We start from the raw sequence: 27,472 nt of genomic DNA on the forward strand, positions 1-27,472 counted from the left end.
CATTCCTCTCCCCACAGTTGGACCAGTGAGAATTCTGATAAGTAAACAGGGATCAGAGACAATTTTGTTGATAGAAACATAGAAAATAGGTGCAGGAGTAGGCCATTCGGCCCTTTGAGCCTGCACCGCCATTCAATATGATCATAGCTGATCATCCAACTCGGTATCCTGTACCTGCCTTCTCTCCATACCCCCTGATCCCTTTAGCCACAAGGGACACATCTAACTCCCTCTTAAATATAGCCAATGAACTGTCAACTACCTTCTGTGGCAGAGTTTCAGGGATTCACCACTCCATGTGAAAAAAGTTCTTCTCATCTCGGTTTTAAAGGATTTTCCCTTTATCTTTAAACTGTGACCCCTTGTCCTGGACTTCCCCAACATTGGGAACAATCTTCCTGCATCTAGCCTGTCCAACCCCTTAAGAACCCCGTAAATGTCTAACATTTACACATTTATTATAGTTTGGCCACGGAAGCATGTGGAATCACTTAGGTTTATTGTCATGAGTATTTTAATATATAGCCATTAGCTTCCACTATGGTGTAAATAGCGTGCAACCCTACCATAGGTTTGCTCTGGTTCTTGATGCAGCAGAGAAACCTTTAAGGCCACGATGTTAACGTTTTTTTATAAAATGTGTGCACTTTAAAGAGATTTTTTGATATATTTAAGAGTTAAAAGATGATTGTCTTAAAAACTAATTTTGAACAAATTTGACTGTGAGCTAAGAGCTAGTGTATAAACGAAATTAAAAAACAGAACACTTAACAAAAAAACTATTTGGTGTAAGGTAAAGGAAATTAAATGATTTTACAGTAGAAATTAGTCTCCCTGAGTATAAATAAAGGTTACATTTATGAATTACACAAGGCTAGTAGAACCTAAACTTGAGTTTAGTCGAAGCGAGGAACTGCAGATGCTGGTTTACAAGAAAGGACACCAAGTGCTGGAGTAACTCAGCAGGTCAGGCAACATCTCTGGAGAACATGGATAGGTGATGTTACGGGTAGGGACCCTTCTTCAGATGGCAACTTGAGTGACATTAAACAAACCTCACAGTGACTAATTTGATCTGGAGAGGGGCAGGTTGTTAGCAGGGCATTGTCTTTACATCCTCCTCATAAGATCATGAAACCTGCATTTTCACTGAACATAATTGGAACTTCCAATTTTTTGTACAGGCTCAACTGATTCTTACAGTAGGTTGAATATGCTTCCCAAAACACCAGAAATTCCTGTCCAGATTGTCATTCCAATTAACAGTGCTGAAGGTGCAGTTGTACATTAAGCAAAATAAACATGCGTGCCCAGGGAAAGGAGGTAATGTGTACAACATAACATAAAACAGTGAGCTTTTTAGACTAAATGTAAAAACAAGGAACTGCAGATACTGGTTTACCAAGGAAAGACTTAAAATGCTGCAGTCTCAATGGTTCTTTATTGTCACAGTGAAATTATTTTTTGTATACAGTTCAGTAAAGTATTACTATATATTAGCACAATCTTAGATCAAGTACAAAGTGTATAGAAATAATTCACTGAGACAATATATATGAGTTGCCAGGTTCAGACACCATTTTCAAAGTCCAAGTTGCCTTAAGTGTAACTGGTCATAAAGGCCCGTTGTCCTGGTAGCGTTGCAGGGTCAGCCTGGCCAAGCAAAGTTGTAGGCATCCTCCACTGCTCTGTGCCCCTGCAGGCTGCACCCTCGGACTCTAGGGCCAACAACTGATCCAGTCGAGCCCCAGGCTGCAGCAGGGCCACCAGCCGTCGCCTCAATCCAGATCCTCACATTGACCACTGAACATTATCCTTCTCCTTGCTCAGGCACCTTTCAGCCTTTGGGCCCCGGGTGCTCCACCTGCAGCCAACCTTCAGGAAGCAGGTTAGACACCAGTTTTTCTTTCCGGTCCATTGTTCTTTATGTCTGGCGCCACCATCTTGACTCTCTCCCCCTCCTCTGGTTCTCTGGTCCTCAGGGATGAGTAAGGGCTGGCCTCAATGACTTCCCAGCTCCAGAGCAGGTGAGTCAGGCCCAAAGATCTTGCTCTAGTATCTTTGGCCAGGCCTGCTGCTAGTCTTCCGTGTGGCAGCACACTAACACGAGACCACTGTAAGAATGAACTTGTGAAGAGTGTTTAGTCTAAGCTAAGACACAAAATGCTGGAGTAACTCGGGCCAGGCAGCCCTGGAGAACTTGGTTATGTGAAGTTTTGGGAAACATCAACTATCCACGTCTCTGGAGATGCTGTCAGATCCACTGAGTTACACCAGTATTTTGTATCTTAGGTTAGACTACTCTTCACACGTTCATTCTTACAGGGGATTTAACACAAGTCAACGCATCCCACTGAAATCTAATGCAGTTCTATTATGCAACACCGTCATGGTGCACTGGACCTTTCAGGACATTGCAAATAATTCCAGTCACTCCTGAAACATCACTGAGTTCACTAAATTCTTTACTAAAAAGAAAATGTATTCTGTGCTGGAATCTCAATTCCCACAACCTTCCCCCCAAATTGGTGACCAACAATCAGCTTAATGAAAATTGCCCCGTAACACAGTTGCAAGATGCCATGACTACTACAGCACACACGTGAGCTAAGATACAGCGACTGCAGATTGCCGGGAAGAATGTGGCATCACTGCAGAATAATTCATAATACTGCTTTTACTACATCAATTCACTTACATTAACTGATATAAATCCCTCCACACAGACACACCCCTTGATAAGGTCAGCAACGAGAAATGTCTTCTCTTCAGAGGTTAAGTACTTCCAGCATTTTTATTTTCCATACCTGAAAATTTGTCCATTTAACCCAAGCCTCCGGCCTAGTTAGTCCATACGTGACTCTATGTAGATAACACCCAATGAAGATCTTTGGGATAATCATAATGTCAAAAGTACTGGTGCTCTTGAAGGCATTGCCAGCATTACAATTTAAAAAAAGGGAGCCTAGGAGTAGAAAGGAACTTTCCCTTCCCTGGCACTGTTTAATTCAGCCAGATGGTACTGCTACTGTAACTTTGACTTTAATTCTGTTTCATGCAGTGAAAAAACACAACCCACTATATTATCAGTGGAAGATTGCATGTAGCTAAAAGGATTTTTGTTAAGTGTTAAACATGGGAAAAGCACAGCAAACGGTTGTTGGTGATGGTTGGTTTGAAATAAAGCACAATTAAAAGTCTAAACTTGACAACTTCCTGTTTGCACTTTATAACCATATAATTACTGCACGGAAACAGGCCATCTTGGCCCTACAAGTCCGTGCCGAACAACTTTTTTTCCCCTTAGTCCCACCTGCCTGCACTCGTACCATAACCCTCCATTCCCTTCTCATCCATATGCCTATCCAATTTATTTTTAAATGATACCAATGAACATGCCTCCACCACTTCCACTGGAAGCTCATTCCACACCGCTACCACTCTCTGAGTAAAGAAGTTCCTCCTCATATTACCCCTAAACTTATGTCCCTTAATTCTGAAGTCATGTCCTCTGGTTTGAATCTTCCCTATTCGCAAAGGGAAAAGCTTGTCCACATCAACTCTGTCTATCCCTCATCATTTTAAAGACCTCTATCAAGTCCCCCCTTAACCTTCTGCGCTCCAGAGAATAAAGACCTAACTTATTCAACCTATCTCTGTAACATTCAACCTATCTCTGTAACAATTCAACCTATCTCTGTAACATTCAACCTATCTCTGTAACATTCAACCTATCTCTGTAACATTCAACCTATCTCTGTAACTATATATTTATTTTATATTGATTTTAGATAAAACTCTACCACTTACGGCTGTGATTTTTGGCCAACTTACTCAGTTCCGCTCCGCTCATCAGGTGCAGAGGATTCTTCCCATCAATGACAAATAAAAGTTTATAAGAGTTTTAAAAATATTGAGAATCTCTCTCGTCAATCTGCCATGAAGGCCATGCCCCTTCTGGTGGGAGGGATTATAAAACCCGGAAGTGTGGGTGTGGCTCGGTCTCTGCAAGATGGAGGGAGAGGTCACAACTCTGTCTGAGCTGTGAATCAACTGAACGCACTGAATGTCTACTGAACTGCGAGTGTGGTGTTTACGTGGTGTTTTGTGTGGTTTTATGGTGGTTTCACCCTGCATGAAATTGCATTTAAATTTGGTTGCCTGGCACCCTGCATGAAATGGTATGAAACTGCATTTGAATTCGATGGCCTTGCACCCTGCTTGAAGTGGTATGAAACTGCACTTGAATTTGATTGCCATGCACCCTGCTTGAAATGGCATGAAACTGCACTTGAATTTGGTGGCCTTGCACCTTGCTTGAAAAGGCATGATACTGCATTTGAATTTTGTGGCCTTGCACCCGGCATGAAATGGAATTTCAAGGTATAGCCGTGAGTCAACTGCCAGCCCACCAGCCATGAATGAGCTGCCAGCACATCAGGCTTGAGTGACTGAGCTGCCACCCCAAGAATCCTTTTGGCCCACAATGTCCATACTAGCCCTCTGGAAACCAGCCCACAGCATCCATACTAGCTCTCCAGAAAGCCCCCCCCCCCCCCCCCCCCCCCACTGGCCACCAATATTGGAATTGGTGGAGAGGTGGAATATTGCGTTGGGGGACCAGCCCTCCCGTGTGAACATGTGACCCAACGGGTCCCACTTACATAGAAACATAGAAATTAGGTGGAGGAGTAGGCCATTCGGCCCTTCGAGCCTGCACCGCCATTCAATATGATCATGGCTGATCATCCAACTCAGTATCCCGTACCTGCCTTCTCTCCATACCCTCTGATCCCTCTAGCCACAAGGGCCACAAACTCCCTCTTAAATATAGCCAATGAACTGGCCTCAACTACCCTCTGTGGCAGAGAGTTCCAGAGATTCACCACTCTCTGGGTGAAAAAAGTTCTTCTCATCTCGGTTTTAAAGGATTTCCCCCTTATCCTTAAGCTGTGACTTCCCAAACATCGGGAACAATCTTCCTGCATCTAGCCTGTCCAACCCCTTAAGAATTGTGTAAGTTTCTATAAGATCCCCTCTCAATCTCCTAAATTCTAGAGAGTATAAACCAAGTCTATCCAGTCTTTCTTCATAAGACAGTCCTGACATCCTAGGAATCGGTCTGGTGAACCTTCTCTGCACTCCCCCTTAGTCTAGTAGTTTATATAAAATTTAGAGCAGCTTATAATGTTTGTAGAGGATGATTTTCCCAAATATTAATATCGTTCATATATACCTGAAACGACTTCATGTCATTTTCTTTTGGTTCCAATTGTAACACTCAAAATACATTTTTAATCTACTCAGGAATATTTTAAACCATATATCGTTAACAAATAAAAACCTGTAGTCTGTGGAATTAAATGGAAATTATGCATCATGTCTATTGGAATTCTTTCCACTCATGCAATTCTTGTACTGTTTGCTTTAAAAATAAATATTGGCACAGTTGACCTTTTCTCAAATGTCAGTTCTTGTTCTATAAATGATTATATAGCTTTCTCCCCTTACATCTCACATGTATAGAATCTCTAACTTCACAGGACAAATATAGGAGTAACCTACAACTCAAAATAGACAACATATGGAAATCCCATTTAAGTAATGCATGACAGTCAGTTACTGCTGTAACTCTAGCTCTGCTGCACTTCCTCGCGTGCAATTGGACTTTTATTAAACTGTAATAAAATACATCATTTGATTAGAAAAATTCAAATGCAATCATTTCAAAGCAGACCAAAACATTGTTTAAGCATCTCAACGAAAATGAAGCTAATCTGTCATTAAATATGACCTAAAAAGTGAATTCTTGAAACTGGCATTGATTTTATTCCCAAATCTTCTGAAGGGTTATTTTTTTGGTACTAGGAAGTGAAAATAAAATAATCTGAAACTGAAAAGTCATACAGTGAAGAAAGATTGACCCAAAGCTATTAACCTGCACTATTCCGCAGATTCGTCCAGGTTGCACCATATTCATTCTCAGAGTTAATGCACTGTGAACTCCACACTTTAAACGACAGTGAGAAAGAAAAACCTCACTGGGCTCCAGGCAGGTGCAAAGCGACATTCAGATATCGAAGTTAGGCATGTAATTCATGTGAAATGGTTTGGTGTCTTTAGTGGCCCTGGGTCCATAAATCTTTAAAATACTTCCGAGTGGTAGTCACTGGCAACCATTTTTTCCCCTTAATTTTCTTTCTTAGCTATATTACGTAATGAAATTATCATTGCTGCGCCGAAGCACAATCTTTAAGTCCAATAAATCATTTCTTCTTTTTCAATAGATCCTTGTCTTCGGTTGGTGTATCCTCCTCAGGGTCATCGTGGCCATACCAGAGAGAAAGCAGAATGATGATATGACACACATGGAGCGAGATCGAGCTGTACACAGTTGACGGGTATGTATTCCAAGACATCTCAATTAATCCTAAAATGAGAACTCTGAAAGAATAATACATAAATTATATCACTTAACAATCTACTTTTATTTATCCTCTTGCATCAGAACAAAATCTCAATAAACTCGTTTATTATTAATTGAAGTTGAAGACATGCATGTCCCCAGTTCTAAGCAGATAATCAACGTCAATCAATTGGGCCATCAGTTTAGGTAAAACTATTCCTTTTCTGCACACAATTCACTTAATCTGCTTCTTCAACATGAAAATACCTAGTAGTCTGGACACTCTATTGTTGATGCTTATAAGTAAACCAAAATTAATTAAAATTATATTGAGAGTGCAAAAAATAAATGTGACATTTGAGTAAAGATGAAATTTGATTTAAAGTGTTTTATCCAAAATTTACAGAAACATAATAATTACATCAATACAAATGCAATCCCCTTTCGGAACCAAACCATGATTGTCAGACAAAGAAAATCGGCAAGCCATCTTTTTGGTTTCTTCAATAATTTAAAAAAAACATTGGTTTAAATAAAATAAATTACTATGCATAAACTGATTGTGGACCTGCTCCCAAGTGCCTTATAAAGTTCTATTGCTTGTGTCAACTCTAAACTTAAAATCAACTAAGCCCTTAATTTAAGTACCTTGGAAAAAACCATAGATGGTCCACAGTGAAAGGAATGCACATTTAAAGTGACTGGTGCGGTACCAGTCTAGTGGGCTGCTTTCCAGAAAGTTACTGGTGTTGCACTCATGCAGGGACAGAGTGCACTCCCTCACACTCTTCAGTTGGCGGAAATGCCTCAAGGTGTCAGGAGGCAAGTTATTTACAACAAGAGAGACAGCTGTTGATCTACGCCTGTAGCTATGGTATTAGTGTGGTCAGCTTAACATAACATAAACAATAGGTGCAGGCCATTTGGCCCTTCGAGCCAGCACCGCCATTCATTGTGATCATGGCTGATCGTCCCCAATCAATAACCCGTGCCTGCCTTCTCCCCATATCCATTAATTCCACTAGCCCCTAGAGCTTGTCTTTGGTAAAACCATTGAACGTTAAGGGTAGGTGGCTGGACGTTTGTGGAGATCATCCAGGCCTTGTGTAGCAAAGGTTATTTGTCACTTATCAGGCAATGTTGAATACTGTCTATAGTTTTGCTGCATGTGGGCATGTGATGCATCATTTGCTGTGGACTTGCAAAGGGTATTGAACATTGCGCAATTATCAGTGAATATCAAAATTTATGACCTTATGACAGAGCATGTATGACCTTATATACTGTGAATGGATGAAACTTACTTGAGGAGATGAGCAAGTTTTTTCACCCGTGTGCTCCATAAAAGGTAGGGCAGAGTATGAAAGTACCAGACATAGAATTGGTAGTGTAATGATCGACTGAAACAAATACCAATGAAATTCGAGGTGAAGAGAACAAACACAATTTGTACTCGGCAATTAAGGAAAAATTGAGCACTTAAATATTTGAAACATCACTTAAATTGACTGTATCAGCACAAAGATGAAAACACTTTATGGTGGAGGAGCAAGTCACAACATTTAGGACCAGCTTATAATATTAGAAGTAATTCTTTGATTGTACAACTAGCAAAAACTAATCCAATGAAACAATGAATTAACTCATTCCCATAAAAGTACTTTAGGAATGACAGAGTGGTTTCCACTGCAGATTCCCCCAACTTTACAATTCTTGCCCCAACATGTATAGAAATACAGCAAAATATCTGTAATCAAAAACAATTCTTTCACCTAACTACAATCCTTGCTTCCTACAAACCACCAAATGCCTCCAATTTGGTTAAAATGTTGATTCAATTACTAGTTAAAGATTATCAAGGACATATTACTAATGTATATAGACCCCCAGAGACTCTTTGGATTACAATGACATATTCCTAGAGATCTTATGTTCCTCCGACGCCGGAGTTCCACCATCCGGCGAAAGGGCCTGAATATCGGGCCACCGTTGTGGCGACTGCGGAGGCCTCAATAGGCCCCGACCACGGGTGAACAAAGAGGAAGTGGGCTGAACTTTTATTGCCTTCCCTCACTGTGGGAAATGTTGATTCCGCTTTTGTGGAGATGTTCATGGTAAATTCTATCGTGTCTTTTCATTTGTATGGCTGTATAGCAACCCAAATCTCGCTGTACCAATTGGTACAATGACAATAAATGTAAACTTGAACTTACTCAGCGGGACAGGCAGCATCTCAGGATAGAAGGAATGGGTGACAAAGTCTGAAGAAGGGTCTCAACTCGAAACGTCAGCCATTCCTTCTCTTGAGAGATGTTGCCTGTCCCACCGAGTTACTCCAGCATTTTGTGTCTACTCTGAAGGTTAGTTTGATCTATCCAAAAAATAATGCAGGATCCATCGTTATATACGCAACAATAGAAATTGCAAGGCAAGAGGTTGGTGCATCTGAGAAAAAACACCTAAAAATATTTGCACTTCAGCTTACGTTAACAATTTCAGTGTCTTGCCATCTAGGCCACGCTTCACTTGACTATGTTGCCTTTTTCTCAACAACATAAATATGCAAAAATCATAACATCAATTTTGAAAGGATATGATTTGCTGTTAAAGTTTGGTGCTGTATTTTTCTCTCTTCTGGGGCCTTCAGCAGTGAGAGTATTCCCTCCTCAGATCTGGGACGTAAACCAGGGGGAAAAAATTGAGTGTCATATTGGAATAAACAACAATTTCTTGTATAGTTTTGGAACTCTTTACCGCTGATCATGTTTTAGAATAAGCATTTTGTACTCAGCAGATTCTATGCAAACAATGAGAGAAGTGTTCAATACTAAACGTAGCAATGTCCAGTTTATTATGTTTCCTGAACAGAGTACTGGAGGAACGCAGTGGGTCAGGCAGTATCTGTGGAGGGTATGGACAGGTGACGTTTTGGCATGCGACCCTTCTTCAGATTGATTGGAGTACGGGGAGAAAGTTGGTAAGGGGGGGGGGGACACAAAGCCTGGCTAGTGATAGGTGGATATAGGGAGGAGTAGTCTGATTGGCAGCTGGCTGGAGCAAGTGACAAAGACCACTTGAGAAGGAAACAGGAGAGGATATGGGTGGAAGGCAACAGGGGAGTGGGGGATAAAAAGGAAATAACAGACTCGGGAAAGGGAGGTGAGCGTGTGAAGGAGGGGAAAGGAACAGTGTGAATGGGGTGTTTGTAGAAGTGTGTGTGCACTGGGATAAGGAAGGAAAAGAGGGGGGTATCCTTTGAAATTGGAAAATTGGAGGAAGACAAGGACAGAAAGTTGATATAAGAATAGGAAGTGAATTAAAATAGTTAGCAACTGGGAGCTTCATCAGGCATAGGCGAAGAAAACACAAGTGTTCAGTGGAATGGTGGCTTTGCCTAGGTTTGGTCTTGCTGATGATTGCCAGAGTTAAGTCACATGCAAACTGGAGAACATATTCTGCTGGGGTAGTTTACAAACCAATTCTCCAATTTCCAGTAATGCTCCACCTTTCTTTTTCCTGTCCCCCTGACAACCCATCCCGATGTACACACAAATGAGCACATTTCTCCCGTTTCCCCACCACCCTGCTTTCTTGTTCTTTGTACGCCATCTTCCATGCCCGTGTCCCACATTCCCCTCTTTTCTTTTTCCACCCATATCCCTCAGTGCAGGTTAACACTTCTAATCCCCATTCTCTCCTTATCTGACCACCCTTTCACACATTTTGTCACTTACTCCACCTTTCTGCCAATTAAACCCCTCACCTATATCCATCTATCACTCGTCAGGATTTACACCCCCCATCTCTCTCCCACCCCCCACTACCCCATACTCTAATCAGTCTCAAGCACACCGACCAAAAATGTAATCTGTCCATTTCCTCCACAGATGCTGCCTGACCCACTGAGTTCCTCCAGCACGGTTTCTTTGCATCCAGATTCCAGCATCTGCAACTTCATGTCTGCACTTGTTTCCTAACCCTGTTGAGCCTTTGGAATTCTATCATTATTTCTGGATTTAAAGGAATTTTAAATTATGTTACACAACACAATAGTCTGGGAACCAGAACAATAATCACATAATGATAATGATTCAACAATGACATTGGCTCAACTCTCTCACCCTGTCATAGACATTCCCTTCCAGTCCCCCACTTCCAAACACACTGCAACTTAACAAACTTATTTTCTCTTCTTCCCAGTTATGACAAAGCGTCTTCAACTTCAAATGTTAACTCTGTTTCACCTCCCGCAGATGCGCACTGACCGAATGAGTATTTCCAGCATTTTTCTGTTTTTATTTTTAGATTTTCCAGCATCTGCAGTTTTCTTGATTTTCATTCATGGTGTATGTGGAAAGAGATGCAACTTGAAGCAAACGTCAAACCTGCCCTCAAAAAATGCTGAGCAAGGGATTTCCAGAACGTGATCCCACCCAATAAGGCAACGGGTGGAAGGGAAGGGATAGATACGAGGAGGAAGGGGAACATGATAGATACTGATGCACTTTGTGTACCCACAAGTAGAAACACACATACTTGTTCCATTTGCAGAGGGCAAAGAGAATCAAGACAGTCAGATGTGCCACCAGCAGTGACAGATGGAAGTAACGATTCAGGAAGATGCTCTCAGGCAGAAAACGCCAGTTCACTGTCCACTTGAAGAGAAACTGGCGGCCAAGGTCAAACGCTCTTGCCACATACCCACTTGGATTTTCCATCAGGAAGGGCAAACCCAGCGCCACCTAAAGAATAGGAGGAAGAAAAATATTTTGATTGTCGGGTTGTGAATCCAGCAACCCGTCAAATCATCCAGCTGAGGACTGGTGTGTCAGCTCTTTGAACGAGCCATTAACTAATTTCACTTTTTTTTCCGACAATTGAACAAATGTTTCCTCCAAGGCTCTTGGAAATCAAAGTTTTACAAATGGCTTGATCATTTTTAACAAGCCGAAAAGTTATCTCGCGAATACACACACCCCTTCCACGTTAAACTTTATATGAAGTGGAGGAAGCATTAATCATTTGTGAAACGTTTTCAGCAGGTTAAAATGCATATCAAATGGACAAACCAAACCCAACAGTCCCTTTTAAGCGTTTAAAAAAAAAACCCCAGCACAATGTAAATAATTTTGTGAACTGGCCCGAGAAGCTGAGCTTCTACAAATACAGAGGTTTCCCCACCACAGTACCAGAAACAGCTCACAAAGAGACATCATAGAAAAGCCCGGAAGGACTCAACAGGTGACGTGGCATTGCTGCATGGATGGAATGAGGAACAAAGTTGATATTTCCAGTCAAGGATACCTCCTCAGAAATTGAAAAGTGAAAAACATGCGTGTTTTTTTATGTAAAGAGAGAAAGTGGTGGAGAGACCAATGATTCAATATTGTCACCTATGCACAACACTGTGAAATTATTTTGCACAACCACAAATGCACAGTGGCCATAATTTGGGCATAGTTTAAAAGATACAAAAGAGGGAATGTCTGCTGCATCATCAACTTTGGCCTGCATCCTATCGCAAACATTCCCGTTTCTTCACCCCTTTCTAATTATTAAAAAAAGCACGTTTTCGGATTTTGTTGGTTCTGCTATTTTGTTTTTTAAGTCCAGTATGAACACATTAGACAGAAGTGAATCATCTAGACCAGGCAGTCATGAAGCCTTTTGCATCGTGTCGAGACCCAAGTGGGCCCAGTGGAAGGCAAACGTTAAAAAAGTACATTGTTACAGGTGACCAGAATGATCAAGTCCTGTATTAATAGTACCTGCCCGTATTTCTATCCCAATCTGGACCAGTAGCACAAAGTGAATCAGAACTTACTGTAGGAGATACTAAATGACAAGAAAACAATAATCTTCCCACACAAGAACCAGGTTGTAGTCATGCTTCAAGTCAAGTCAAATTGAGTTTATCATCAAACGCACAAGCACAGTGGGGACCATGCACACATATTACAAAAATCTTACTTGTAGATACCTAGACTCCGACAGACAACATATATTTATATAGAAATATATTATACATAAATAACACCATTTCATGAAACTGAGAGAAAAATATAGTACAAAAAAATATATATTCACACAAAACAATTACAAAAACAAGTCCATGGATATGCAAGATATGGTCTGTAGTATTCTGTCACAGAGGTAGCTGGTTTACACCGATGCAATTTCTAGAGAACTAGCAGGGAGCTCAGCACTCAGACTTGGATCGACAGGAAACACATGGGATATTGCCCAAGCACTAGCTTGCCTCTACTTTGACAGTCTTATATTCCTCATTTTGTACTTTCAGTTGTGTTGAACCACTGATCTTAATTAAATCTAGTGGAGGTTGGAAAGGATAGAGACAAATTAATCCCTTAACACCTCTAACAGCAGTTGCTGGATTCATGAATTCAGATTTTAACCATTCCGTCCTGTTTCCTGTCAGATTGCTGCAAGCACAGTCAACAGATATTTTGCTGACAGCAATGTGAAGCTGAATAACCTTGGTTATTAAATTATTCGAGATATGGAAGTAATTTAAAATATTAAAAAATATATATTTATTTAGGTCATTTAACATTGTTTGATCTTCAAAATGAATCACCAACACCCATCATAACCTCATTAATCCCTTATAGAACATTGTAAAATATTCTCACAAATCAAACAATACATGTGATAAGAGGAAGCAATTACTCAGAGCAATCCTGTTCTGCAGAATGCTGGCAGCAAAATCAAATAAAAGGCAGCTAATTCAACTAATGAAATGGTGCGTGGAGATTACCGGAACGTTCCCTTGAATCTTGCAATTCAAGAACACCACCGTTGGAGGACAAACACAAGATGCCAATTTTTAGCCAGTTGTCCCAGCCTAAAGCTGACATGGCTTGATTTCAATGGAAACTAAAACCAGATAGATTCTATCCTAGTCAATTGGTCTGCAAAGCTATCTTATATCCAGATAACAAGCTGACCATCTATTCCAGAATTTGAAGGCAACAAAAAAGTTGGCAGAGTCAGAGTGGTGAAGTTGCAAAGGAGGAGAAGGCATTATTTTTTTTTAAATTTGTATGCAGATTTTTTACATCTGCAGAAGACTACATTTAACCTGATCTAATCTTTTAGATATCAGCCTTCAATTAAGCAGAATGAAATACCTAATGTTAATAAACAAGTTTCCAATTGACCACGACTAAATAAAATTCATTAGTGTATTTTAGTTTGGCAATACAGCGAGGAAACAAGCCCTTCAGCCCACTGAGTCCACTCCAACCAGCGATCCCTGCACACTAACAATATCCTACACACACTAGAGGCAATTTACAATTTTACCAAAGCCAATTAGAGTACAAACCTGCACGTCTTTGGAGTGAAGGAGGAAACCGGAGCACTCGGAGAAACTCCATGCAGGTCACGGGGAGAACGTACAAACTCCATACAGACAGCACCCATAGTCAAGAGTCAAGAGTGTTTTATTGTCATATGTCCCAGATAGAACAATGAAATTCTTACTAGCTGCAACTCAGCAGAATATGTAATCATAATAAATAATAACAAAACTAAAAAAAAGCAAACAATAACAGTGCAATAATAATAGTTTACTGTAGTCTATTGTAGTTCATAGCTTATGAGGTTGTAGTGTTTAATAGCATGATGGTTGAAGGTAAGAAGCTGTTCCTGAATTTGGATATTACAGTTCTCAGGCTCCAGTACTTTCTTCGCGTCGTCAGTGGTGAGGTGAGTGTGTGGCCAGGATGGTGTGGATCTCTGATGACGTTGGCTGCATTTTTGAGGCAACGACTTCGATAAATCCCTTTGATGGTGGGGAGGTCAGAGTCGGTGATGGACTGGGCAGTGTTCACAACTCTTGCTGTCTGTTCTGCTCCTGGATGTTCAAGTTGCTGAACCAGGCCATGATGCAACCAGTCAATATGCTCTCTACTGTACACCTGTAAAGTTCAAGAGAATCCTCTTTGACATATCAAATCTCCTTAATCTTCTCAGGAAGTGGAGGCGCTGATGTGCTTTCTTTATAATGTGCTGGGTCCAGGAAAGATCGTCGGAAATAAGCACTCCCAGGAATTTGAAGTTTTTGACTCTCTCCACCATCGTCCCATTGATGTAAACAGGATTGTGGGCCCTCATCCTTCCTCTTCCAAAGTCCACAATCAGTTCTTTGGTTTTGCTGATATTAAGAGCCAGGTTGTTGTGCTGGCACCATTTGGTCAGTCGGTTGATCTCACTTCTATACTCAAAAATGGAGTTTGCACTATGTCCGGGTACACAGTCATGAGTATAGAGTGAGTAGAGCAGGGGGCTGAGCACTCAGCTTTGAGGTGTTCCCGTACTGATTGTTACTAAGGATGAAGTGTTTCTGCCAATTCGAACAGACCGTGGTCTGTGGATGAGGAAGTCGAGGATCCAATTGCAGAGGGATGCACAGAGACCCAGTTCCGTGAGCTTGGTAACCAGCTTTTTTTCGTATCAAAAAATAATCTATTTTATTTCAACACGATACAAAAACCAAAAAAAACAAAACTGTGGTGACATACCTACCACGTTACAAAATTAGCAAACAACTATTTTACAAATATTCTAATAACTACTGTACAACCCCGGTAAAGGGGCAAGCATCTGACTCGGGCAAAGCCCTCTTCCGCCTGGCGCCGTGACTCGCGGATGGCCAGGCCTAGGAGCAACCCAACCAGGACATCTTCGGCCCATCGCATAACCAGTTTGGAGGGGATGATGGTATTGAACGCCGAGCTATAGTCTATAAACAACAGCCTGACGTAAGTGTTTTTATTGTCCAAGTGGTCCAGTGTGGAATGGAGAGTCAGTAAGATCGCATCCTCAATGGGCCTATTGTGACGGTAGGCGACCTGTAGTGGGTCGAGGTTCTTATTGAGGTAAGAGTTGATATGCCCCATAACCAACCTCTCAAAGCACTTCATCACCACGGACGTTAGTGCCACTGGTCAATAGTCATTGAGGCACGTCACCTTACTCTTCTTGGGGCCTCTATTAAAGTAGGTGGGAACCTCAGACCTCAGCAGTGAGAGGTTGAAAATGTCCGTAAAAACCTTAGTCAGTTGGTCACAGGTTTTGAGAACTCGACCGGGTATACCATCAGGTCCAGGCGCTGAGAAAAACAACATGGTGAGTTTGCACTCTCTGCAGAAGGTAGTTGAGGCCAGTCATTGGCTATATTTAAGAGGGAGTTAGATGTGGCTCTGTGGCTACATGGGGAGGCAGGTGGGAGTTGGATGATCAGCCATGATCATGGCGGTGCAGGTTTGAAGGGCCGAATCGCCCTATCATTTTCTAGGATGTTTGAACCTCCCAGAAGAATCTTCTGTCTGCTGCCTCTGTACTGTGCAGCAACTCTACCGCACATGTGTCACCTTGGCGCTGTAAGGCAGCCTCTACCGCTGTGTCATGCCACCCTTTTGAATCCCAGTTTTTAGAAAGGATTCTTCTGCAAAGTTTGCATGTGCAGTTAGCACTGATTAAACAATCTGCAGTTTATTTGTGTAGAAATAATGCAGACGTATTACGTGAATGCACTAAAGTGACGTCTGAGTATTCAATCGGAATACAATGAAATACAATTGTTCAAAAAAGATGAAAGGTTACACTGAAAATAGAAAGGTTACATTAATTAGAAAGCACATATAAAATGAGAATAATCCATTCATTTGGGTCAAAGGAAGTGATGTTCACACTCTGATCAGACTTTGTGAACTGCGTCCGCTTCTTAACAAACAATCTTAATAGGAAACATACATCCGGATACAATTCAATCATAGTTATTGTCCTTAATGACAATAGAGGGGAGAAAGAGACCAGCAAAAGTTAGGCTTTTGGAAGGATGGTATGCAAAATTGTATTAAGAAGAGTCTTAACCCAAAAGGTCACCTATTCCTTTTCTCCAGAGATGCTGTCTGACCCACTGAGTTACTCTGGCTTTTTGTGTCTATTTAATGCAAAATTGACAACTACATATAAAGGCAAATTAAGATTACGCAAAAGTGAACCATTAGAATGTGACAAATCAAAATCACTAAAGTCAAGAGATGGGTACGTGAAATGAACACTACAGATAAAAGACAGAACCAATTAACTAACAACTGACACAGTAAATTGATGGAAAGGAATGAATAAACCATCTGTAAAAACAAACCAATTGAAAATCTTTCCTATGAATTATTTATCTTGTGATCAATAAAATGCAGACCCTTTGTATTTTACTTTAAACACAAAGGCTAGTTTTACATTTCACTGTTATTTGAATTGAGAGGAGAATGGGAGACCTAGGTACCTGTATTGCAGCACAGATGCCCAGCTTTGGGATGGTCCGTACCAATCCAAACTCAGAGAGGAGAAGGAACAACAATCCTGGAGCGAAGAGCAAAATGTTCATCTTTATGGAAATAGCTAAACTGCCCAGGGAAGAAACAAAGTCAAATTTTCATTTTCTTTCCATGAAATATTAATTAAAAAAGTGTGGTAAAAGTATCCATGACAATTTTCAGTTTCACCACATTGATTTTGAACAAGTGAAACTGATCAAAAAGCCGTTTATAGAAGCCGCCCAATTTCCTTTTCAACAGAAATCATTCAAACCCTGTTGCGCAAGTTTCTTGTTTGCTTTCGTGCCTGTGGTCAGGGTGACATTTTTTCCATGTATCCAATATTGATACATGGAAAAATGTATTCAAATCTTACAAATACACATTTTAATCCCAACTGGTTACAGGAAAAGATTTGATTAAGATAGGAATAAAACATTGAATCAAAATTAAAGTTAATGACATATCAAGGCCAGTACACGTTACAGTCTTCAATAATTCTGTCAATATTTCCAGTCTATAGTCAATGTTGCATCAATGCCTTATTTACTCTTATTTTCTGGAGATTTTTGATGACTGTACAAATTCAATTACTTTCAATATTTATCAAATTCCAACAGTTTAAAAAAAAAAACTGTAACTGCAAACATTGCATTGCACCATGCAAACAAGATAACTCTGGACTGAAACACCACTGCACTCCTCCACATATAAAGAGCAGCACTGCCTATTGTGCGTGGACTGCAATACCTTCTGTTCCAGAAACAACAGTTGTACTTTATCAACAAACCTTGTTAAGGAAAGCTTTCCTAACCAAACATTTAGACTTAAGACTTGTGTAATACACATTAATGGACATAAAAGCCATTTAGTACAGTCGTGGCGTGCTCTAATCAGAATAAAAAATATTGAAGATTGTATACTGTGCAGAATTAAGCACATAATCTACTCAAAAAATACTCAACTGGTGAGGTAGCAGATATAACTCTTCAAGTTGTTGTCCTGTTCATCAGGACTGTTCAATTTATATTTTTATTTTATATTTTCCAGATTTCATTTTTTTTCCTTTGTTCCAAAGTGTATGTGCAGTATCACATCAAGAAACTTAATAATGAAAGGTTTACCATTCAAAGATGCAAAAGCAAGTTAAATTAACTGCAGAAATGCTTTCTGCAAGAAATTAACTTCTCTTCATACCATTCATGCAGTGGGGGTGGGTTCAATTGGGAACATCTGAACAAGCTGATTTTTTTCTAATGCCCCAAATTAAACAACATAGATAGATTAACACAAATTGCATGTCTCTCAAAATTCCATGATTACTTTTTATTGGGCTCAAGATATTTCAATAACCTGAATATGACCATGAAATACTTGCAGTTTCATGTGCAACTTTCACATTGTTCTGCAACCAAAAGAGACAAAGGGAAACCCATACAAGCAAGGAGAAAATGCAGAAATCCCCCAACTTCCTGACAAAAATTTGCCTTTGATTTCATAACTGTGCCTCGCCACTTATGGCAACCTGTAATGGAGCATCAACTACCTTCAGCAGTCAATCTGGCAGGGATTCAGTGACTCCTTTCACTTCAATGGGTAAGAACAACCACGAGTCGGAGACAAATTTCAGGTAACTTACTTAAGTTTTCTAATGATCAAATGTTTTAATTTATTTTTACTGTCTAAAACGTTTGAACCTGTGGTATTGGCCATATTCATGTTTTGCGATAGGCTTGTTTAGATCACATCACGTGCCTTTGTGGTCAGAAAACTCTGCAGTGCAATGCCTCAATGTCCACATTGAACTGACTCTGAGGACAAAGTTGGTGCCGGATGACCTATACAAGGCTGGTGTTGAAACAATAAGCACAGGTGACTCCATGCTCCCAGATAAACTAGGACTCTAGAACCTTTTTTCTTTGCCCCAGGAGATTCCTCACCTTATGAGGCAAAGCAGCAATGTAGATTACATTCTATCAGGAAAAGACAGTCTTGATTAACTATTTTTTTCTTAGATCTGTATTCCTTTCCCATTTGCACAAAAGGAAAATTCCACAAATCATTTAAAAAAAACTCTTGATAATACTTGCCTAAAGAAGCAACAGCCTAGCGACCACCGATTGTTCAGAAAGAGGTTCACAGCCAAAAAAAGGACCATCATGGCAATAGGGTCATTAAAGAGTCGAAGGATAAAGATGGAATGGATCCGATAAGAGGCACAGCACATGAAGAAAAACACAAATGGCGGAACCTATAAAAAAAAGAGAAGCGAGATCAGAAAACCTGAGGACGTAAAGAACAAAGGCTTCCCTTTACAAAACATACATCATGCGCAAATTGTGTCCCCCAGCATTCACCATCTATCATTGTTCACAGGTTTAAAAAGATAATGAAAACCAGAGAAGCAGATATCAAAATGCCATTGCTACTTAAGAGAAATCTTCAAGTGACTTGCTCACACATTTTGTCAATGTTACTGTTCAGCTACCTGCAAGGTGGTGAGCAACATGATCCCAGCTATATCCTTCTCTTTCTTCAGCTTTCTCCTGTGTTATCCAAGTACCTTAAAACCAATAGCTCAAGGGGCACGTGCGCGAGCAGCACAACTTGTGCTGCATCAGGCAGGGTCTTGACCTGAAGAAGGATCTCAACCCAAAAAGTCACCCATTTCTTCAATCCAGAGATGCTGCCAAAAGTGTTAACTTTTTGGAGTAACACAAAAGTTACTTCAGCATTTTGTGTCTATCTTCTGCATTAGGCAGGGTTGTAGGAAGCCAAGCCTGTCTCTAACCAAGCATCAAATATCTGCATGCTCTTGACAGATCAAGTTTGCATGTCCTCTACTGCCGGTTACTCAAAGGCTTTTGTGATTAATTTGCAGGATATGAATTTCAGTGGTAATGTCTGCATTTATCGTCTCACATTATTACCCGAGCTCAAGGGCAGTTAAGAGGGTGTGTCAAATCAGCAAAGGCATGAGTCAAACAGATGGGTTTGTTGGTTTCATGGTTACAGTTATTGAACTATATTTTGTTTCCATGCAAGATTCATTCAATAATTTTAATTTCCCATCAGCCGTGGTGCATATTCAAACTCCAATTTCAAAATCAAGCTTTTATTTATTGCTACTTGTTTGGTAACATAACCATTACAATATTGTCGTAGTAATTCAGAGATGTATTATGGTCTGCATCAGTCTGAAGAAGAGACACGACTCGAAACGTCACCTATTCCCTTTCTCTAGAGATGCTGCCTGACCCACTGTGTAACACCAGCTTTTTGTCTCTCATATCCAGGCATCACTGGAAATTTGAAATATCTTAAAAGATTGGGAATTGGGAAGTGGCATAGAGATTATCCTATAGTTGAGTGTGGGAAACATGACTGGCTGTGACATCTTTCATTATATCGTACATAACATTGAAAACCAGATATATTCTTTATAGATAGGAATTTATTGTCGTATTATTGTATTGTATGAATATCAGTGACTAATGTAGTCACATGGAATGTGATATTGATGTACAAAATATATCATCTAACAGATGGTACAATTCAAATGATGAACATCTGAGGTTTACTTACCTTTTTTGTATGATTATAAATCCTAAAGGCCAGCAGCAGTGTTACGAGGTAGAAAATGGCAAACATGTACTGTGCGAGACGAATGTTGACTCCATGATCTGTGACGTAATACAGCACCATGAAGACATAAACAAACCCTGCGGGATAGCTGTGCAGAGAAGGAATGCCGTTTTGTATTAGTGTAATTCATGTTAATTCTAGCAATTATACAAGACCATCTGCTGCCATCCACATTTGATAGCAATTTAAATACCACATAACCATCATAAATCCATTCATAGTTCTTAGAACATGCCTTGTGGGCCCAAACTATGTAGCACAGATACCAAGTGTTGGGATGCGGGCCTGGGAGGGTTTTCTGATCTCCTGCACTGGTGTATAGGTGGCAAGTAGCAGCTACATACATCCCCAGCAAAGATGCCTCGGCATTGAGGCCACTCCAAAAGGCTGGCCTTGGAATTCAGGTCCATGGGGGGTATCAGAGTCAATGGACAGATGAGGCAAGACAAAAACAATCCATGGTGGCTTGAATGCTGCTATTTTGCAAATGTATTAATAACGATTAAATTTAGGAAAAATTACTAATTTACATTATCGATGTACAATTGAATACACATTTATAAACATAGTGAGCTCACACCACTCAAACTGTTTGATCAAACAATTAAGTAGTTGTGATGTAGGAATTCAGTTTCCTCTACTTACACTAGCGGTCCTGTGTCTCCTTTTAACTGAGTGTAATCATATGTTCCATTAATCACACCTTCCACTTCATCCATGTAGGCTCTCCAGTCAATCTCCGTGTCTGAAAATAGAGACAACTTTCCATTTTTTCTATTTTTTTTCTGTGTTTGATTTAACTTATTTCATAGAAGAAATCGGTGCTGGTTGGTGTACTTTCAATTGTATTTCAATGCACTAGGTAAATAAGTTGGTTTCAACCAGAATCTTTAATTGCTCATTCGTGAAAAGGCCCCTTTCCTCTCCAGTCTTTCCACACTGAGCATTTCAATAGCTCATCACTGGTTGACAAGAGTACTACAAAAACTCACTCATATGGATAAAGTGGATGATTATACAACAATGTATGCAGTTTGACACAAAATGCTGGAGCAACTCAGCGGGACAGGTAGCATCTCTGGATAGAAGGAATGGGTGACGTTTTGGGGTCGAGACCCTTCTTCATTATGTTGAAATATATTGTGCAACGGCATACCAGAAAGAATGACTTCTCTTCACATTGTACTGCTCAGGAAAAGCATATCGCAATCATTGAAGTACATTTCAAAGTGAAATCGCAGTTTAGATTAGTTTAGAAATGCAGCACGAAAACAGGCCCTTCAGCCCACCGAGTCCGCGCCAACTAGCGATTCCCGCACATAAACACTACCTTACACACACTAGGGACAACTTTACATTTATACGAAGGCAATAAAACTACAAACCAATGTACTCAGTTTTTGGTTTCCCTACCCTGGGTGAAGACTCTGTGCATTCACCCTAGCAATTCCCCTATTTGTACAACTCTATAATATTACCCTCAGCTTCGTGGCTCCAAGGAATAAAATCCTACCTCACCCCCTCAAGTCCTGTCAACATCCTTGTTAAATCTTCTCTGCTCAATGACACCCTTCCTATAGCAATTGAACGGGGTAGATTCACTTGTCCACCCAAGGGCGTCTCTCAGAGTGTACCACCTCATCTTCTGTTTTTCTCCAACTGCTCCTCTTCCAATTTTCATACAGGCAGTCCTCATAAAACATTGTTTTGAAGCCTAACTTGCACACATTTTTTCTATTGCCACCTCATGCCTGTTTAGTTATCAAGGTTTGAAGAGTATGAGCCTTTCGTAGGTCAATTAAAAGCAGTTTGCAATCATTAAGATTGAATTAATTTTCAAGTAATCAGGGATGATGCCAGGTCAATAATGACTACACTGACACCCAGTTGGGCGAACCCACGTAATATGATTTACTGCTGTAATTTCTGCTTGTATAACAATGGCCTTTAATAATATCTGACAATGTGCACTTTAACCACATGTGATTTTTTCTATTACAAATCTCAAATTGTGGAGTATAGAGGCAAATAAATCAATGATGGGTCTTTGACCCAAACATTATGGAGGGCACTGAATATTGCTCCATTGTTAACCAAAGTAAACTTGAGCAAATGCACCTCCTCTTCCATCTGGCTATGTTGAAGCCCATAGAACTTAATATTGACATTAGTAATTTCAGGCAACCATTGTTGTTTTTTTTTTTAAAATTGGTTGCGATGACACATCCTCCCCAAGGACCACTCCGATTGAAATAGAAAAGGGTGGTGAATCTGTGGAATCTTTGCCACAGAAGGCTGTGGAGGCCACGTCAATGGATATTTTTAAGGCAGAGATAGATAGATTATTGATTAATACCAGTGTCAGGGGTTATGGGGAGAAGGCAGGAGAATGGGATTAGGAGGGAGAGATAGATCAGCTATGATTGAATGGTGGAGTAGACTTGATGGTCCGAATGGTCTAATTCTGCTCGTATCATTTATGACATAAACCATATTACGTGAGTTTGCCCAACTGGGTGTCAGTGTAGTCATTATTGACCTGGATCATCCCTGATTACTTGAAAATTAATTAAATCTTAATGATTGCAAACTGCTTTTAATTGAGCCAGGAAAGGCTCATATTCTTCAAAACTTGATAAATAAAAAAAGGTGGCAATGGAACACATGTGCACAAGGTAGGCTTCACAACAATGTGTTTATGACTGCCTGTATGAAAATTGGAAGAGCAGTTGGAGAAGAACAGCGCTATATTCCAACTCCATTAACCAGTGCTGAAAAGTGCTCAAGTATTCATGGCATTTCCCATCCCTTGATAAACTGGCATTGGCTGCAAGGCTGACATTATATGAGTCTTTTTACAATACAGGTACTGGCATACAAAAATTTGACAAAGGGGATCAATTTTCAAATTCCTTCAAAAAAGTTGACAAGCACTTTATTGGGTTCATGAATAACATAGTATCAACAAAAAATATAAGAAAAGATAGCATATTGATGGCAAGTTTCTGAAAATGGCATCAGAATACACAAATACATTTTGTGTAATGTTTGTCGCATAGTGTCCACCAGTGACCTGGTTGGCACAGTAAGTGCACATATTTCTTATTCCTTTCTATGTTTCTGAATACCACATGGAACAATAAAATTGCACACCGTTTCCACTTCATTCACCTGATAATGTAGTAGAATACTGCATCCATCTGAGTGGACACCGCCACGCACGTTACACCATACACACAAACGTACATTGTGGCGGACACTCAAAGGTTTGGTGACTCAGAAAATGAACATTACATTATTAGTGAAAACCAAACATTTTCACCAATGTGATCTAAACGGTAGATTACCTTATGGATTTGAGCTATACCCATGGCTGATGATTCGTCAGGTTTGATTTGGAATTACTTTTTAGTAAGTTATATGTCTCCGTAACATTGTGGAGCTTGCAGAGATTGACACGAAGGAATTAAGTTAGCGACTTGGTCCGTACGAAAGGTAAACAAGAGACAGTGTGTTGCCATATTGAAGATTTGCTCAGTTTCTTAGTTTAGTTGAGAATTTATGTCCCCAAATGTTTTTATTGCCCTTAAAAAGTCAGAAAATATATCATAAAGGGTCGTTGTGTTTTTAACACCACGATTTTTTGATATATTAAGTGTGAATATAAGAAAAATAATTAACTTGCCCAAAAATCACTGCTACCATAGGATACATTGCTGGGGTTTGTGAAAAGCAGTAGAGGTTTGGAGCCTCCGTGGTTTTACTTACGGAGGTACTGACCCCGATAACGGTCGTTGTGACAATGAACACCAAGCACAACGATCGTTACGGGATCTTTGCTAGGGGGAATACCAGACATGTTCCTGTATTTTTCTCCTGGTATTGATGAAGATATTTCTCTAGATCATTACCAAAAAGTATACGTATGAGGGGCCATATGAAGTTTATTTATGAATTAAATATTTATGACAAAATGTGGCAGAGTTTTTAATATCACATTTTTGGTGTCCAAAATGGGATGCAAGCAGAAGCCTCCACGTGGCGCATCCCGGGCAATGCTGACGACAGAAACTGTACCCAGTGACTGACTGAAGTAGCCAATTCTGCAACCACCGACCGTCAACCATCACTGACCGACCGGAAAGACGTGATATAGACGATGGCTGATCATGAGGAAGGTGTCCAAAATGGTGGCAAAACGATGGAAATTTTTGACTTGAAGTTATCTAATTTATATCTGTTATTTGTAAGGTTGCACATGTTGGGTAGATTTTTAAGAACAGTGTATAACCCTGAATATTAATCCTGTTCCTCAAAATCTCTCCAGTATTGTAAAAAGACTCGTATGGAAGACTTACCCTGGTATTCCAACGCTTCACAAATGTGGCCCGCAGTCAAACCGGAACTAAGGGACTTGTTTCTTAGCCACCTCCATCTTGAATAGTCACGAGGAAAGTTTCCGTACAGCATGGTCAATTTTGGTAGAAATAAACCAAAGGCAGTGAACTAAATTTGAATGTAACTAGTTTTGATCGTCTTTTACTGAAATATAATTTAGCCTGTGCAGATAAGCACCTTGTGTCAAGACCAAGGCAGTGAAATTCACTTGCACCTCCAATCTAGTTTACTGCATTAGCTGTTCACAACATTGGCTCCTCCATAATTGGAGAAACCAAACTCAGATTGACTGATGTCTTTGCGGAACACCTCTACTTAGACAGCAGGAGTGATCTCCAGCTTCCAATTGCCCGTCACCATAATTCAACCCCCCACTCTGACCTCCTGCACTGTTAACAACGAGTCCTAACACAAAGTTGAGGAACATCTTATTTTTCGTCAGACCAGTTGCAGCCTTCAGTACTCAACATTAAATTCTCCAGATATCTCCCCTCAAATTCATTTAGACAATATCAGGTGCCTCTTCCCCCTTTCTTGACCTCTGTTTCCATCATGGAAACTTTGTTTTTTGTGCTAAATTGTATGTATGCACCGAGTACGAGCAGCTTTCAGTTTCACTGTACATGTATAGTGACAATAAATGGCATATCGCATATCGCATGGGGAGGCTCTCGTCCATGCTGACCAAGTTGCCCAACCGAGCTAGTCTCGGTTGCCAGCCCATGGGCCCATATCCTCACAAATATCTCCTGTCAAAAGGCGAGATGCCTTGGTGATCTCTCGCTGCCAGAGTCCAGGGACAGGGCCATATCTTCAATTTCCCGCCCAGGATCAACCTGGGAAATTCACCAGCCCGGGGGAGAGCGGGCCTCCCTCTGCAGCCCATGTGATCGGCGACCAGCAGCTGCTATCTGCTGCCATTCCTCCCTTCTCTCCCTCCCCAACTCCTCTCCACCCTCCCTCCCCTCTCCCTCACATTCCCTCCGCTTCTCTCCCCCCTCCATCCCCTCTTTCTCCCCCCACCATCCCCCCTTTCTCTCCCGCTCCCTCTCTCTCTCTCTCCCTCCATCCATCCCTCTCTCCTCCCTCCCTCTACCCCCTCCATCCTTCTCTCCCCCCTTCCCTCCCTCGCCCCCCTCCCTTTCTCTCTCTCCCTCCCTCCCTCCCTCATTCCCCCGCTCCCCGCTGCCACTTACACGGCACCCTGTGGATGACCAAGAGGTTGACGCAGATCTCAGCCACCCAGAGGCAGGCGGCCACGGGGACGGTGAAGCGGGGTTTGAAGAGGATCCAGCGCTTGTCCTGCCACAGGCCGCCCAGCCGCTGTCGGAGCCGGAGCCGGCCTCGGCCCCACACCGACACGGCCGCCGGCTGCGGCCTCGACTTCCAGCTCGCCGCCTTCATCGTCTCTCCTCCTCATCAACGGGGCCCGGGGGGCGGAAGCGCACACACACACACACAGAGCAGGGACTGGCGGAGGCAGGGACCGGACCGGCACAACCCCGCTCCCGTTTCACCTATCACCCCTTGCACCGCCAAACACCTCCCCGCTGCCCAAAGATCTTAGAGGATCCTCTAGGATCTTTGCACCTGCCCGCTGCCCCCACTCACATGTGAACACATACACACAGTGCTATAGTGTGGACTCTGGCCCTTCAGCCCAACTTGCCCACACCTGCCAACATGTCCCAGCTACACTAGTCCCACCTGCCCGTATTTGCTCCATCTCCCTCCAAACCTGTCCTATCCAAGGTACACAAAATTGCTGGAGAAACTCAGCATTAATTCAAACAAGAGGACATGACTTCAGAATTAAGGGACAGAAGTTTAGGGGTAATATGAGGGGGAACTTCTTTACGCAGAGAGTGGTGGCGGTGTGGAATGAGCTCCCAGTGGAAGTGGTGGAGGCAGGTTCATTAGTATCATTTAAAAATAAATTGGATAGGCATATGGATGAGAAGGGAATGGAGGGTTATGGTACGAATGCAGGCAGGTGGGACTAAGGGGAAAAAATTTGTTCGGCATGGACTTGTAGGGCCGAGATGGCCTGTTTCCGTGCTGTAATTGTTATATGGTTATATGGGTGCAGCAGCATCTATGGAGCGAAGAAAATAGGTGACGTTTCGGGCCGAAACCCTTCTTCAGACCTGTCCTGTCCATGTACCTGTCTAACTGCTTCTTAAACGATGGGATAGTCCCTGTTTTAACTACCTCCTCTGGCAACTTGTTCCATACACCCACCACCCACCATCCTATTAAATCTTTTCCCCTTCACCTTAAACCTATGTCTTCTGGTCCTTGATTCCCCTACTCTGGGCAAGAGACTGTGCATCTACCTGATCGGTTCTTGGTCCTCCAAAATATTCCAAATGGAATTTAAACTGGAGGTTCCTCTCATGATTTTGTCGTCAACATGATAGAGGCTTCTTTCCCCCACTCTCCACCACCCAACATTTGCAATAGATAATTAAATGCTCAGCTGGTGTGGCAGCAGCAACAACAAACAAACAAACCTCTCCATTTATCTGAAGATGGAAAGGGTTCAGAGCAGATTTACGAGGATGTTGCCAGAAATAGAGGGTGTGAGCTATAGGGAGAGGTTGAGTAGGCTAGGACTCTATTCCTTGGAGTGCAGGAGGATAAGGCGTGATCTCATAGAGGTGTATAAAATCATGAG

General features: G+C 41.3%; 1 protein-coding gene across 2 annotated transcripts; it reads right to left on the bottom strand.

Moving 5' to 3' along the window:
* Nucleotides 1-5,652: 5,652 nt before the first annotated feature.
* alg3 (ALG3 alpha-1,3- mannosyltransferase) lies at nucleotides 5,653-26,295 on the bottom strand. Of its 2 annotated transcripts, none has more exons than XM_055645550.1 (9): nucleotides 25,992-26,295; nucleotides 21,043-21,142; nucleotides 20,338-20,485; nucleotides 18,843-19,003; nucleotides 16,722-16,842; nucleotides 10,943-11,148; nucleotides 9,001-9,078; nucleotides 7,711-7,854; nucleotides 5,653-6,444 (listed from the first exon to the last, which is right to left on the bottom strand). In XM_055645550.1, the coding sequence occupies exons 1-9, from the start codon at nucleotides 26,197-26,199 to the stop codon at nucleotides 6,267-6,269; spliced, it is 1,344 nt and encodes a 447-aa protein (XP_055501525.1). In that variant the 5' UTR covers nucleotides 26,200-26,295; the 3' UTR covers nucleotides 5,653-6,266. The 2 variants fall into 2 exon arrangements, with proteins under 2 accessions (XP_055501525.1, XP_055501526.1); XM_055645551.1 differs by having other exon boundaries at nucleotides 6,207-6,444; nucleotides 7,711-7,851; nucleotides 9,000-9,078.
* Nucleotides 26,296-27,472: the final 1,177 nt, after the last annotated feature.

This window comes from Leucoraja erinacea, chromosome 14, assembly GCF_028641065.1.
Source record: "Leucoraja erinacea ecotype New England chromosome 14, Leri_hhj_1, whole genome shotgun sequence".
Classification (NCBI taxonomy): domain Eukaryota; kingdom Metazoa; phylum Chordata; class Chondrichthyes; order Rajiformes; family Rajidae; genus Leucoraja; species Leucoraja erinaceus.